Source organism: Scatophagus argus, chromosome 5, assembly GCF_020382885.2.
Source record: "Scatophagus argus isolate fScaArg1 chromosome 5, fScaArg1.pri, whole genome shotgun sequence".
NCBI classification, from domain to species: domain Eukaryota; kingdom Metazoa; phylum Chordata; class Actinopteri; family Scatophagidae; genus Scatophagus; species Scatophagus argus.
Window position 1 is genome coordinate 22,831,344 of NC_058497.1, and position 15,566 is coordinate 22,846,909.

General features: G+C 39.0%; 1 protein-coding gene across 6 annotated transcripts in view; it reads right to left on the bottom strand.

The window, feature by feature from the left end:
* cntn5 (contactin 5) overlaps positions 1 to 15,566 on the bottom strand; it is an 89,007-nt gene that overhangs the window by 31,360 nt on the left and 42,081 nt on the right. For all 6 annotated transcript variants that reach the window (XM_046389739.1, XM_046389744.1, XM_046389743.1 and 3 more), the window contains 5 exons: positions 14,806 to 14,929; positions 14,520 to 14,695; positions 8,939 to 9,034; positions 5,339 to 5,542; positions 623 to 725 (listed from right to left, as the gene is read on the bottom strand). In XM_046389739.1, coding sequence (XP_046245695.1) covers positions 623 to 725; positions 5,339 to 5,542; positions 8,939 to 9,034; positions 14,520 to 14,695; positions 14,806 to 14,929 — 703 coding nt within the window. The remainder of the gene's footprint in view (positions 1 to 622; positions 726 to 5,338; positions 5,543 to 8,938; positions 9,035 to 14,519; positions 14,696 to 14,805; positions 14,930 to 15,566) is intronic.

The window sequence follows — 15,566 nt, forward strand, 5'->3', positions numbered from 1 at the left end:
TTGCAAAAAAAACAAAACCAAAAAAAAAAAAAAACAGAAAAAAAGCTAAAATTAAAAAAAAAAAAAAATTTATGTAAAAAGGCAATGGTTTTGCAAACGATGAATCCAGGAAGCTAACTTTAGAAACTGTGGTAAGTGGTTTGGATTTTAGTCTCTGCGGACAGTATGTGTTTTCCCTCCTGGCAGACAACTATTACCAATTTCATTTCTTTCATCGACATAACCTTGGCTTTCTACATTCATAACCGACACTGAAAGCACCCAGGAAACACAGATACATTAGAGCTCTCAATTATGAGAACACATGGGTCCCTGGGGCTGAATTCCCTATTCAGTCTTCCCCCCATGCACTAACATGCCATCTAACAGCAGAACAACGATGCTGCACTTCTCTACACTCACTTAACATCCTGCCTGAAGACAAGACATGCCTTCCCATTCCCATTCAGGTAATGGAATAATGCAATTTAAATAGGAGAGAAAAACAAAACGGAGTATTAGCCAAAGGATCTCTCAGGAACAGAGCAATGATAGCTTGTAGTTTACTGTGCTTGGTGATTAATACAACACTGCTGTAATAAACAACTTCCTATATTTGTGCAATATGTCCTTGTTTACTTACTTCCCCAGTGCAAAGCATTCCAGCCTCACGGTCACTCCCTTTGCAGCCAGAACAGATGTGGGGAAATGCACCTCTATTTTAGGCTCGTATTCACCCATGACACCTGGAAGAGATTAAGAAAGAGGAATAGCAGACATTAGGACCAAGGAGATTGAAACAGCTACTTACCCCCCAATTCCCATCATCCTCATCTTTTCTTGCAGTGTTTTACGCAATGACTGGGTACAGTGATATAAAAATAATAGGGATTCTCACTCCCATTGCCCCAATACCTGTTTTTATGATTATGTAAGCAACAACCAAAGAGAAAAAAAAAACATGAAGCAGCAAATCAAAATTTCCAGAGGATTTCTACCTCTCAAAATACACATGGTACATTGAACTGCACAGTGTGCAGGTGTGGGACTGCACATTATGCACAGCATCTGACACAGCTTTCAACTATCCCCCTCTACTTTATACACTGTTTATTAACAGGGTTGATGGCTGGTTTGGATCAAAAACAGAGCGACTGATTTATTGTATTTTTGATCGCAGAGAACAGAGTAGCATATTGCAATAAAGTACATACAGAATTATACATGGCATAATATATTTTTACACATTTTTAATATTTTTGTGCAATGAAAGTTGAGCTGGAAAATGCATCCCAGGGAGAGGTTTTGCAGAAACAGGAACAGAAAAGCTCAAAGGCCACGACATCACAAAAACAGACCCTTAAGATGACACACCAACAAATGACAACAGGGAAAAGCAGTGTATTATCCTCAAGAATTAGTAATCCACTTTTCAATTCCACAAACACACTGCGAAGGACACAAGTGATAACGTGTTATCAGTCTTGCTAAGTGCCACTATGACTAACACCTCCAATCTAAGTCATGGCCAGAGGACACGTTTTCTTTCTTTATTCTGCTGTATGTTAAGGCAGCCATTTATATCCATTTACCAAAATGATATGTCAGCTGGCATTGACCACATTTGGAGGAACAAAATAAAACACCTTCAGCTGAGATCTAATTATCATTATCTACCTAATTAAATGAGAGTTTGCGAAATGAATATTACATGAGCGTTTTACCCTTTACAGGTGAACGCAACACACACACACAGTAATGCCATGTGAGCACTTCTGATGGACACACTGTTAACCTTCCCCACCACCCGCCTGAATTCACACCAAAACATATCAGGCCATGTGCAGTGCTGCACTGTAACGTACATGATCAGTAAGACAAATGACCGGCATGACATTTGAGAAACCATAATTACACCTCCTACGTGTACCTGACACTTTTTATGTGATAAAATGAATACTGCAAAGAAGGAGTGGGGTTATTGAATTGTGTCCGACTGTGAATGGAAAAGGAGTTTTATGATATTTGTTCCAAAGAACTTTTCAATTTCAATCTCATTCTCAACATTTATGGCTCCAAAGCAGCACTTCACATATAATGAATTTGCAATATTTCATTGGCTCATGCCATAGTATATTCAATATCATATTCAGTCTCAGTGGCTAGACTTGATCGAACTGAAAGAAATAATGTCTTAGTTTGGTGTGCTAAAACATTACCAGTCCTCATTTGTAGTGAGACTGGGTTTATATTTTATGTTCCAGTTTTATTTATTAATCAAATGAAATTACATTTTTCTGTTGTACTTTATTCTTTTGTGAGCCAATTTCATAGTACGATGCCTGTCCTGAATTTTACAGGAACTCATACATTTTAAGGTGACTCTATGAAGCACTAAAGCAGGAAAACTTTTGAAAATAAGATGATACAAACAAGGAAAAAATATCTCTAACTTATAATAAATAAATAACCTGAAGGTTTTATGTTTGCACTGATTATTTTGATCTGCTTAAAAAAAATTAATCAGAACTTTTAAATCCAAATGTGATGGATCCTTGATATGTGTGAAATAATTGCATCAGATTTCCTCAGCTAGTTGTAATCCCAGGCACTTGACAGCTGGACTGGTCTCACCAATTGTAACTGGACTGTCACAGCAGCACTCATTGCAGAAGTTGCCCTGAAGGCATTGATCCACCATCTACACCTCATTAGCAAAGCAGTCGTGTCTTACAACAGGACGATGATTAACATTGCACAAAATGCTGCAATATACCAAACCATCACTGATAATGTGTTTTTAATTATTGATTTATTTTTTTTTTAATAAGAAAAGGCAGTAATTTAACATGAAGGTAATGAAAATGTTACTCTTACAAGTGCTACATGTTCTAATTAAATCCACATCTTTCAACTTTTTTCTTTTTCTTTTTTTTACCATAACTGTCGTGCATTAATGTATCTGTTTTTGTATAAGTTTTTGCTCTCTTGATAACAGAATGACCATATTCATTCTGCTTTGTTGGTTTAATTTAAAAACATCACACTCACATCAACCATGGCTGTGGGTCTTAGGTCTGCCATAACAATTTACAGTGTAGTACAGAAAACATGCCAGTAAAGAGATGACTTGTGCCTATGAACATTATATTTGACTAATATTACTGTCAGCGCAGAGAGAGAAATGTCTCATAATAATGATAACACCACCAGTACCCCAGTCCAACGGGAAGTTTTACCACTTACCTGTCAGTAAAAACAATGGTGAAATCCCTGTGTGTTTGACAGCATAAACAGTATAAACATGGAGTAATGGAAGAGTTTTAACTATAGATGTTAATTATTTAAAGCTATACACAAATCTTCAAACTCAGCTTTAGTACGTCACTGCCTGTATTACCTAAGATAAGATAAGATGGGCCTTTATTAGTCCTGCACTAGAAACATTCTCATTATCACAGCAGCACAAAGATAGCAGAATAAAGTTGCAAATACGTTGAGTAAAAAATACGGGAATATTTATGCTTTTTTAAAAAGAAACTATACAAAAATGCACACGATGTTCACGATGGGGGATTTGAACTGACCTGCCAGTTTAAAAATCATTTCAGTTTGTTTTCACTGATGCTTTCTGCTGAATTAATAGTAACTAATGAACAACTGCCATAGAAATAATGGCAATTTTATAATGATTTGCCCTTTAAGATAGCTTATGTAAAAGTGAGCCACATATCATTATAAACAAAAGCAGACAATTCAAAGTTGCTGCCATCCACACTTATTTCTCTTTAAAGCAAACATAAATAAAATGGAGTGTGTTTTTGAGATGAACTGATGAACTGTGTCTGTTTAAAAACAGTCCATTAGTCCAGAGCTGAGTGCTTAGCCCAACTCAGCTCAAGGTGGATCGCAAATGACGATCAATGGCTTCCCACAGGGTATAATGGAGCCCAGATGCTTGTTTTGATTAAGAGACTCATGGTTGGAGCTGACAGTGGCGACTCGCACACACATCTTTAACTGTGTATTGTGTATTATGTAATAATCACTGACTTTTACTGAGGCACAGATTGCATCTGATTGGTCAAATTCCAATGACTGAGAGGTGTGCGCAGCACCGGAACATTTGGTTGCCTGCTGTGAGATGTGCCAATGCAATTTTGGGCATTTTAGACCCAAATTCACAACATAGAAGGCTGCAGACCATCACGAGATTTGCAGAGCAGAAGATGCCAAGACATTCTTTGGCAAAACGGAGCTACAGCTGTAGAGATTTGATTTGGCCATATTGTGCTGCAGGTGACAGTGCTGTCCTTCAGCCCACATGTCATAGCCACACATCTCGATATGGGTGCTGCAAAGTTCATTCCTCTTGTTGAAATAAGTGACATTAGCCATATTAAAACACTGATAGCAGACTGACTACATGAACCCTGTGACTATTGTGCATCTTTTAGTTGATGAGCAATAAAAGCCAATTCAGCATGGTTATTATGTGCTAAGTATTACAGTATTGCGTGTCTCTGAGGGCCCTTTCATACAAGGTTATGTAAATATAGCGTAGGGATCTTGCTGGAAGGGATGTAATCCTTAAGAGGTAAATCTGTGTGGCAACACAAAACTGGAACAAGCCTGGTTCTGAGGCACAGAGGCCCTTTTCACAGCTTCATTGGGGATGTAATCTCAGTGGCCCTTTGAAACCTTGACAATGACAGGCACTTGTGTGAAGTGATGGACGTTTCTCTGTGTAGTCAGATGTAAAAAGCCTGTAGGTGAAATCCACACCTGAATCCAACAAACAGCTCCACAGCATGGCTCCTGAGAGGCTAGTATAAAAGAGCGAAATCCCATCCACAGCAAGGGCCATTGATTCAGTTAATTTTATGCTGCAAAATGATTTCCCTGATGGCTAGTTTAACCAAAGCACATTGTGAGTGAAGAAGGCTCCCAACACTAATGTTAAAGCATTGCTCACTATCTATTTACAGTGTGTATGAATTCCAATAACATGAGAGCTCAGTGGAATGCATAAGACCACCCGACGTTTATTAACCTATCTGATCACAAAAGTTTTCTCTTAATGCATTATAATGTAATAAAATCCACCCGCAGAAAATGAAATATGTTTTTAGATTTTCCACTGAACAAAACAAGTTCAACGAGAGGAAGCGCTGTAATGTAAAAAAAAATAATAAAAGCTTTCACAACATTTTCACACTTTCAAATGGACAGAGAGAGGTTTCTGCAATACTTTCTGTGTGGTTTATCAAGTGAAATCCATTAGATTTGTCTGCCAGGGGCATTCATAAAAATCAGGGCCTATCATTTGTGAGATGTGGCATAAACCTGAGAGCCTCACCGTCGGTTTTCAGCGTTAAAGGTGTTGGAGGGCTCAGAACCCGTACATTTGTCACCGTGTTCTTCACATGACAGATGTAGCTTCCTACGTCGGGGGGCTGCACCTTCGAGATGTACAGGTTTCCCGTGTCTTGGGAGATGAAGCGTCGACTGTCCTCGGCGACAAATGAAGGGAACTCGTTAAACACCCAGCTGTAGATGATCTCTAGAAGAGTGAGTGGAGAACATAGACATTAGGATACAATGCAGCACCTATCTTTGTGCCCTGTGCATTAAAAGTATATATATATCTAGTCATCCTAAAAAACTCTGAAACTTTCTTTAATATCAGTGTCTTCTTTTATGCCATAAATAACAGCCTTATGTCTGTCCGAGTAGAAAGGCAATAGGTTTTAAAGACACTTCCACATCCAGAATAGTATATGAAGTTTTCTAAATGAGCTTGAGGCAAAGCAGTTTATAGAACAAAAATGTTCCTCTGGTCACACTGCATCAAAGCAGCACAGCAAAACTTCCCATCTGGATCGGACGAGCTGAAGGTTGCTTCGCTCTACAGTCACATCCTACTCTTAGAATACTGTACAAACTATTGAGAAAATAATAACCCACTAACAACTTGGCACAACATTGATAACGCCACCACTTGTTAATCACTGCTCAATACCTATGAAGCGATAATAATTTAAAGAAATAATGAGTATGGGATTTGTAGAGCAACAAGGGATCAGCTTACTCATCAGCATAAAATGAGTGCTACTTTATATAAACCCGTGGAAAAACAATAGTGAGGCGCCTAAAGAAAAAAAAAAGACAATTAAACAGGGCCTTAATGAGCCTGTTATTTGCAGCAAGGTTATTTTAATTAATTAGTGATGCCATCAGAAAGGTAAAACAGACATATGATAATTGAGAATCCAGGGTGGACTGATTCCAATGAGTTGTTTGTGTGCAGAGAACCGGGTTTTGTTTTCTGACTGTACAGCTAATAATCTTCGAAAGATTATGAAGCCATTTGCATCTAGGTTGAATCTCTTTAATTTTATTCATGAATAACAGTGTGCCACAGTATAGGATGTGCTTCTGTGTTTAGCATTCTTTACAATGCATGCTGATATACAAATTAAATTGTTCAAAAAGGAAGATTACACATTTGCTTAGAACAAAAGATGGAGGTTCGCAGGGAAAAGCCAAAAAAGTGAAAAAGAGCCACAGACAGTTGGCAAAGTGACCCTGGAACAGGAATAGGTGGGCAATAAAATAGATGGGTGTATGGATGGATGGATGGATGGATGGATGGTTGGCCAGATGGATGCAATATGATGAGCATAAAAACCACTCCGACAGCATGCTGTTTGCTTTGCGTCTGTAGTGCATTGTTCTACACAGCCACATCCATCATTAGACTGAAGAAGATGACTGTCAAACTCAGGGACAAATGAGTCTATTCAATGTTGCCTGAGAGGATTTCACAACTCTTTGATCCTGCATCCCTAATCTGTCTGTTCTGGAGAAAAAAGGCTGGATATATTTTTGTTTTGACTATCATCAGTGTCATCTTGGTAAATAATGAATAACTGCTGTTTCAAAGATGTTCAGAGCTGAGAGATTTCAACACTCAACGGGAGCCCAAAGTTAGTGACTGTAAAAAGGTAACACTTTGGTTTGCAAAGTCAGCATCGTTTGCTTCATCTGCTGAGGTCACTATTTGACAAAAGGAGGGAAGTGGAAATGGACCATGTGGCTGTAATCCAGACTGTGAGCTACAGCACTTATATATACAGCAGAAGGTACTTTCAAAAGTACAAACTGTGCTTAATACTCAACATATATATATTACTGATTTGACAATGATCTTTGCTACAACATCTTAGTATGAAAGACAGCAGAGTTCAGGTTTTATTTTAACACTTGAGCTCCATAAAGGCAAAACACCATTCACTAAGGACACATAAAAACTGATCAGAAGTGCTCAAAGCCATGAAATGGAAAATAAAAAAAACTTTTCACATCTCGGTGATTCCAAATTATTTTCAGCCTTGAGTCCTATCTAATTTAAGTGGCATTTTAATGTCTTTGAATCCCACCACAACCAGTTTAACCCAAACATTGTTTAACACTCCCTACGCAATCTGTTTTTCAATTGTGACACGCTCTGACTCACAAAGGCATTCATCACACCAGCACATTTTATGACTGTTTCTACGTTTTTTTACTCGTTGGAGATCATTTTTCATTTCATGTCAGCAACGTTGGAGATATAAATTATAATCTTCCCTGTGTTGTGTATTTGAGCATAATCTGCAAACATGAAAAATAAGCATCAAAATAAGGGTTCAGCAGCCTTTCGAGGCTGTCCTGCCATCTTCACATTTCCAGAAACAGAAAGAGAATAGAAGACCTTCCAGAAGCTTGGACAGCAGTGTCGCTTTAAGTGCTCTAAGTGTTACTTTGTAGGTCTGCTCTTTCATATCTTTTATTTGCTTACTGTCCTTGCTTCATAAAAGCTCATTTGACAGCCTCTGTCACATCTTGTAGGAAAAAAAAAAAAAAAACAAGTGTTTCACCACAGCAGATTTTTGATGTTTGATGATATCCAACTTAAATTGCATTGTTTTGAAATGCACTTTTAACAGTTGATTGAAAATTTTATAACATATTGTGTCTCAACTCAACAATCAACTGAATCTAAGGGAAGCAATGCATCACGAGGGCCTTACAGTATGTCAGCACAGCTGAGACCTGGGCCAGTTTTACAGCTTACAGCAGCAAGTCTGTAACAAACCTCAGATGACAGAAAATCACTATTTCCAATATACAGAGCTCACACCAGTGTTTGATTCTAATTTTTAATGTCAATCACACTTTTAACCTTTAAACTGCACCCCTGGAAAAATAAAAGCATGTATGCACATTGGTTTGACCTGTTAATGCAGCGTGGAAATGACATAAACCTGGTGCAACAGCTCTGCACTCGTGTGCTGTGACTGATGCAGATTTTATCATCTGCAATACACTTTCATCTGTCAATCATTAAGCACAGTTAATCATTAATTGCTTTTTTTTTTTTTTTTTTTCTCAAATCAGCTATTCTGTCCCTGACTCCCTGTTTGATACCACATCATTCGAAATGGCATCCAGAAAAGGAAGCAAACATTCCCATGGGTGCAGTGCAGTGGTACGACAGAGCTGATGCAAACAGAAAGCCTGGATGATTCATGGCTCACATAAGAGCTTACATTAGAGAACAACTGCAGAGAGGGATATTCGAGATATGCCATTAAAGAGCAGCGTCTATGCTCAGCCTATGTGAGGTAATTGGCAGTGTAACATTTCTTTTCATTTCTAATGATCCAGTAAATTTGATATCGGAGAAGCTGTGCTCCATAACTTGTCACATCATTTGAACAGCATGGATGGATGGACAGGAGAACAGACGGGTAGAGAGACTTAACCATCAAAATACAACGCAGTAAAATAAATAAATGAATGATGGGCACAGTAATAACATCACTTGTTGTCATAGGAACTGTGATGAATTTTGATGAGTTTATTGACAATCCCAAAAGCAGTCTGTGACTACATTTTACAACTTAACTCTTACCTGGGGAATGAGGAGGAGGGCTGCACATGAGTACCACACCTTGGCCTTCTCGCACAGAAACCCCACCTCTGGTCTTCCCACTGAAAACACCGAGATCTGGAACAGCACGAAAAGAAAAACGTGATTCTGTTTGTGGCTTCTCAACCTTCTACTTTCCTGTTGAGTGGTGGCTGAGTTTATGCAAATACAAGTACTTGGTTAAGGTTTGACAAAGATAATCATTACGGTTTGCACCTTACTTTCTACTTTATTTTGAACAACATCACACTGCTTATTTGCTGTATATACACTTTTTATATTGCTTTGCATGTTACTATTTTTAACATATTTTGCATAGCTTGTTGTGTGTAATGCTGCCGCTGCACTGTAATTGCCCAGCCTGAGATCAATAAAGTATATCTATCTATCTATCTATCTTAAAAGAGCCACCATTAACTGTGGGTCTGTGGTAGAGGTGGGCAATCTCCATGATTTCATTTGCATACTGCTGTACTGAAAACAGCTCTTTTCGGCACAACCTGTAACTCATGTTGTGTTATTTATAACATGCATGCTGTTTGTTTTTAAATCAGCCCTGATATATTACATTTTCCTTCTGTATTGACAACTTTTTGAATGTACATATGAGGCACTTTTTGCTTTCACCACGCTGGTTTTCTGTGGAAGTGAAATAACTGCCTGCTTAGTTTCTAACTGAAGTGATGCCAAAGTGTTGGGATCAAGCGACAGGCGGCTGACCCAGGGCGGGTCTCTGTGTCTCCACCACTTTCACTTCATCGCTTTGAGGGGCAGCGTTTACCATTACCCTGTATAATTGTGCCTCAAAGTGACTTATGAATCCTGAATGTCATCTAATTTTCTGGCACATGCAATAATGGCCGTAGTTCATGGCCTTCATCTTAAAATGTAGCGCAAAGTATATTTCCTGTCAAAGTGTGCTTCTTTATTTTTCAAAACATCAGTGGTTTTTTCCTTTTTCTCCCCATCAGAGAGTTGCATTTCCTTTTCTGTATTGGACACATAAGTAATTTAAAACATTTTAGTTCAAAGCAAAAAAAGATAAAAGATAAATGTACACAAATGTACAAAACAAAAGACTTATTGAACCATTTAAAAACTGGCAAGACTATGGTAAATATTTAAGAAACTGAAATACGTCAAAAAAGAATAGAGGAGCAGGTAAATATTTCATGTGCTATGCTGCTCTTTTTCAGCAGAATCAGTCAAGAGAATAGTCTGCCATACAACCTGGATTTACAAGCATTCAATCCGCAGCACAAATCAATCTTCACTGCTGACCACTTCTGTGCTTAAAACAAAGCAGGTCCGACTGTTCATCAGCTCTTGGCAGCGCACAACTTGGAACAACAAAACAAAAACATTTCTGAAACGCAGATGAGTGTCGGCCTTCTCCTCTCTTCTACAGAATTAGCATGATTGAAACTTTTGCCTTAAATCAATTTCCCGCACATCATTTCTGTATTTCCTTCATTCAGTTGGGGGCTGCTGGCTTGTTCGTTTTGTGATGTGCTTGCCACTTTTTCATTGTAGCTGTCTTGGACCTCTATGCTAGTGAAACTGCATCTCATCATCCTGGCCCGTTTGCTGTGTGCACATAGCATTGATTTATTTGTGCTAACAACATGCCACCAGCGTACAGGGATGAAGAGCCACTGATTGTCACCACGTTCACTATTGATTCAAAAAGCAGCTGTCACCACTCCACCACTGTCGTCCTCGTAAGTGTAGCTGCAACCAACTTCTGTTTCCTTTTGAATTCAAACATAAATCATAATTTATGCAAACAGAGCAAACAGACACGGCAGGCTAGAAAGATTTTTGAAATTAAATTGAAATTAGTAAATAAGTGAATACAGAACACAATGACTACAGACTACTGATCAACGGTTTCCATGTGCAGCTGCTGAAGCTTTCTTGAGAAACATCTCCAGGCATACCAGAAATTATACATTTTATATTCCAGATGACAGCAATGCTGGTTGTTTAGAATAAATAAGTCATGGTCTGCAGTAATAACCACTACAGCTGAAAGAGGGAGGGAAAAAAAGCCAAAGAGCCACCTACATAAACCCAAAGTACTGTTTGATTGCACAGAGAGAAATGCCATACAGACGCACCACAGCAATGATCACTTCATATGTAAATATAACAGAAACAAATCAAGACCGAGTGGATGTTCCAGCCAGTTCAGAAATCAGACATCAGTGACATGAGCAGTCATGTGTTATGGGAGCAGAAGTTGAGGTTCAAATGAAGGTCTTACTGACCTATCGTTTCCCTTTCAAACTACAGTTACGTAAGTGTATCAATATTGATGACTTTTTAATAATGTAAAAGCTGTACGTCATTAAAGCATGCTTAAAAATTACAAGGCAACATATGTCCATATAAATATTCAAATTCTGGAAATGTAAATGTAATTTTGCAGCAAGCACAGGGGCTCGTGATTGATGCAAATTAGTTGCATCAAGATCAGCATGAATTCAATTAATGGGCATTAACAACTGATCATTTCAGATTTGCAGAGCATTTCAGAACGAGGCGTGCGTGTGGGTCTTCCAACGCTCCATTCAAAGCCCGCCGTTAATTTCATTACTACTGTACTGCTCGGAGTGGCTCGATACCTGAGCCTCAGCCAGACTCACGTCTGCAGAGAGAAGAGAACTCTTTGGGGAGAAAGATCAGAAGCCTCCTTTCTGCCTGCTGCCTTCAAAGTCACGGCTGAAAAACAGCCCGAGTGTGAGTTCAGCAGCTCAGAATTTCAAAACAAAGAGAGAAAAAAGCTACTGAAACATCTTTGGTGCAGAGCACACGACCAGTGGATAAAATATAGAGAGCCTTGACTGAACCTTTCCTCATGCACTCAGGCTGGTCCACTCTACCTCATCCCTGATTCCCTGCATGAAAGGGAGCTGTGTTCAGTCCGCCAGCTTGACTTAACAACCCTCTGGGCCGAAGGGTACAGTGGAGGGCTGCACAGTCACTTAAATACCCTCTTTGCCAGACCACGCAAAATTCATTTATGGATTTAGTGTGGTCTGCTTGAAATTATCGCAGGTAGTTTGTAACTGGGAGAATAACAATTATGAGAGAATAACAACAATTACTGGAGAAAAACAAAAAACAAAAAAACAGATTTACAAGGAGCCTGTTGAGTGTGGCTGTGATGTGTTAACGTGCACTGATTGTGTAACACGAGAGAATTAAGTTGACCATTCATTTCAAGCATTAACAGCACATACGAGCATGTAATTACTTCTTTAAAACACTCAGCTTGTGTGGTAGAGAATTACTCATGTGTATCCGAACTAGTTAAAAGGACTCGCCGACTGTGTCATTGCATGAAAATGTGCCAACGTGAAAAGAGAAGAAAAAGTTGAGCTCCACGGCGAGTGATAAATACCCACCATTTGTTATGCTGAGAGAGAGAGAGAGGAGGTTCTGCATCCAAATGCGTGCTGCAGGGCACCTCTCTTTGTTTCCGAGGCTCGCCTTTTGAAGGGTCACATTTTAAGAAATGTGTATGGCTGAATACGAGACTGCTGCACATTTATGCTGTTGAATATTTGTACTGCATAAAGCTGTAGAAACGACACAGTTGTGTCACTTCATACGATAAATGGCCGTGGATAAAAGTACATTTTAATTTGGTCATGGGATGAAATTGATGAAACAGGTTTTCTGATTACAGGCTGCGACATCTAAGGTTATCTACGAAACAATCCAACTAAGGCAGTTTGCATAATAAGCATGATCTTTAAAAAATACACAAGAACTTCTTCTCCCTTCTTCTTCTTATGAAAACTATATCCACAAACACAATAAATCATTGTTTCAGTGTTTATTTCACTGTTTCTATGTGCACATCATTAACTCTCCCACATGGACGTTTCTGACGAGTCCCTCACATCGCACCACATCAACAGTTGGCGAGATGTGGGATTTGTAGCTGACTCAACAGTACAAGTGAGATAGACACACATGTTTATTCAATGAGTGATGTTTTTAGGGCAGTGAGTCCAAGCTGCACCTCTACCCCACCCCCACCTCTACCCCGAGGCCACAGAAAATATGCTACTGTACTGTACTGCAAAGAAAAGCTGTGGTTTGGCAAGAAGAGTTAAATAACAATGATAGAATTTATTTGAGCTATTTTTGCTTCAATACAGAGAAGTTGTCACACCTCAAACAGCAGCACACTCGCTGATCTGTCTGTTATTGGAACGTGAAAATCCCATTTGTGAAAAGGTGGCTTGGGTGAAGCTGATGCGTAAAAAACAAGTGGCCATCACCTCAGCTGACACATCAGTCAACCTAACACGACCCCATGCATGACCGCTGCTTAGGCTTTAATACCCTCTAAAATGCTTTAAATGAGCCGAATTAATAACAGCTGCAAAAAACCCCCAAAAAACAAATGTTACATGGTTATACTTTCCAATATGATGCCACTCTTTAGAGTTGTGAGTTTTAATCACGTCAGCAGTATCTGTATTAGAACGTTCCATAGCATGTGACATATGCACAGTATTTATGCAAAACTAAAAATAGCAGCCCATGTCTCAGCTTGAAGGTTAGACTAATAAATGTGTGCCTACATGTTACATTGCTCAATCGCAGGCAAGTTCAATTTTTCAGAACAACAACAACAAAAAAAAAAGAAGCTCTTTTTTTTCACATACTCATTTGACACTCGTGGAGAGAGGGGGAGGGAAACGATCTGGACAGGGTTAGACGACTGATGAGGGGACATGTTGAGGTGCAGCTTCTGTCCCTTAGAAACTAGCAGCACTTTTTTCTGTGCTTTAACCATCTGGGCAAGTATGCCTGCCAGTGCAGTCTGGCTTATATTTAATTTAGGACAGGTCTTCTTCTTCAAAACAAAACTTTGGCTTCTGTTGGCCCTGCAGAAGATAGTGCTTTTATGAAACAGAACTTCATCTCTTTATTTCGTCTACATGGTTTCAGGCTAATCTATCCATTTGTTTCCTAAACAATTCCTGTAACAACTGTAAGTCCCCGTAAAAACACATGAACTATACTTTCTAGCAACAGCTCGGAGAGTGAGGCCGGTAATCTCCCTGTAGACATGCCAAAAAGGCTATTATGGTCATTGCTCCCCAGGAAACTGTAGAGAAAACCAACAATGCATTCCCCTCAGAGCACAGCAGCCTGTGATGATGTTTTGGAGTTAGTCCAGGGGATTACTGGGGGAAGAAATGTGCTTTTTGCTCTCATTTACCACTGAGACATGGCATTTGAGGGCACACACCTTGTTAGCAGTGCAACTCAACAGTATCAGATGGAGCCAGTGGGAACTAAAGAAACCTTACTGTAAGACAGCGTAGTGTTTATTTACCCCTGGAACCAACCTGGTTTATTTTGACTCAGAGAGACAGAGAGCTTGAAGCTAATTATTTGCATCATACGAGAAGCGTGTTCTTCACCCCCATAAGGCTAAAGTGCATGTCTTTTCCCCTCTCAGGCATTTATAGCTGCTGTATAGAATATGTCAAGAATTGTAAAGATGTTTGAATGAATAAATAAAAGGGGTACTCACATGCAAACTGTAAAAGAGCATCTCGGCTTAGGACGGTCCCGAAGCTGTTCTGTGCTTTACACTGGTACTTCCCATAGTCAGCGATCTCACTTGCATTGGAAATAATTAAGTTTCCATCCAGTAAGCTGTAGCGATAATCTGCATCTGCGTCTACTTCTGTCCGATTGATGTACCAACTGAAAAACACAAGGAGAACAGGAGATAGCAATAAATTTGTGATGAAGGACAAGCTAATGAGCTGTGAAAGCAGGACTGCAATTAGAAGACAGACGAATATGTGTCACACCTGTACGTGGGCGGTGGATTCCCCCGTGCTTCACAGCGCATCACCACTTTCTTTTCATCAGAGTCCAAAGGAAAAATAACATCGTCTGGTTCCTGGATAAAAACAGGCCCAAACTCTTCAGCTTCTAGGAAAATAAACAAATGAATGAAAATAAAAAGATAGAGAGAGAGACAGAGATAAAGATGAGGGTAATTGCAATTATCACAACATGAGTGCCACTCAGTTTTAACATTCAATTACTTTTTCTATTTCCCCAGTTTGGTTAGTGCAAGTACAGAATATTTCCTAGCAGCTTGTACGATAAACAACACATCAGCGTCTCCACTGTGTGATGGACTTGGAAACAACACTTTACACTGAAACAATGACTAGTATGGTATTCTTCAGCAGACAACTGTTGGTGTTTACACAGTTACGATTGATTATAGATTATAACTGATCAGAAGGCATTCTAGTAATCCTGCTATATCTAACGGAGAAAAAAGAACGTCTTAAGACATGATCATACTGTTAGCCTGTTTGGATGTGATTCATATGGTGAAAAATAAGCTTTTTTTTTAATATTGTACCGGTACACAACCATGTAAGGTGAGTGATAACATTTGTAATCTATTGTTAGTACATTTGTACCAACATACTATTTATCATTTCTTCTCATTGATCGATTTCTGACCTTTAACGGAATAATTTTCACTCCTCTGCCACAGAAAATAGACATTTTTATATGTCAGGGAAGAAATGTTACAGCAATAAGATCTTTC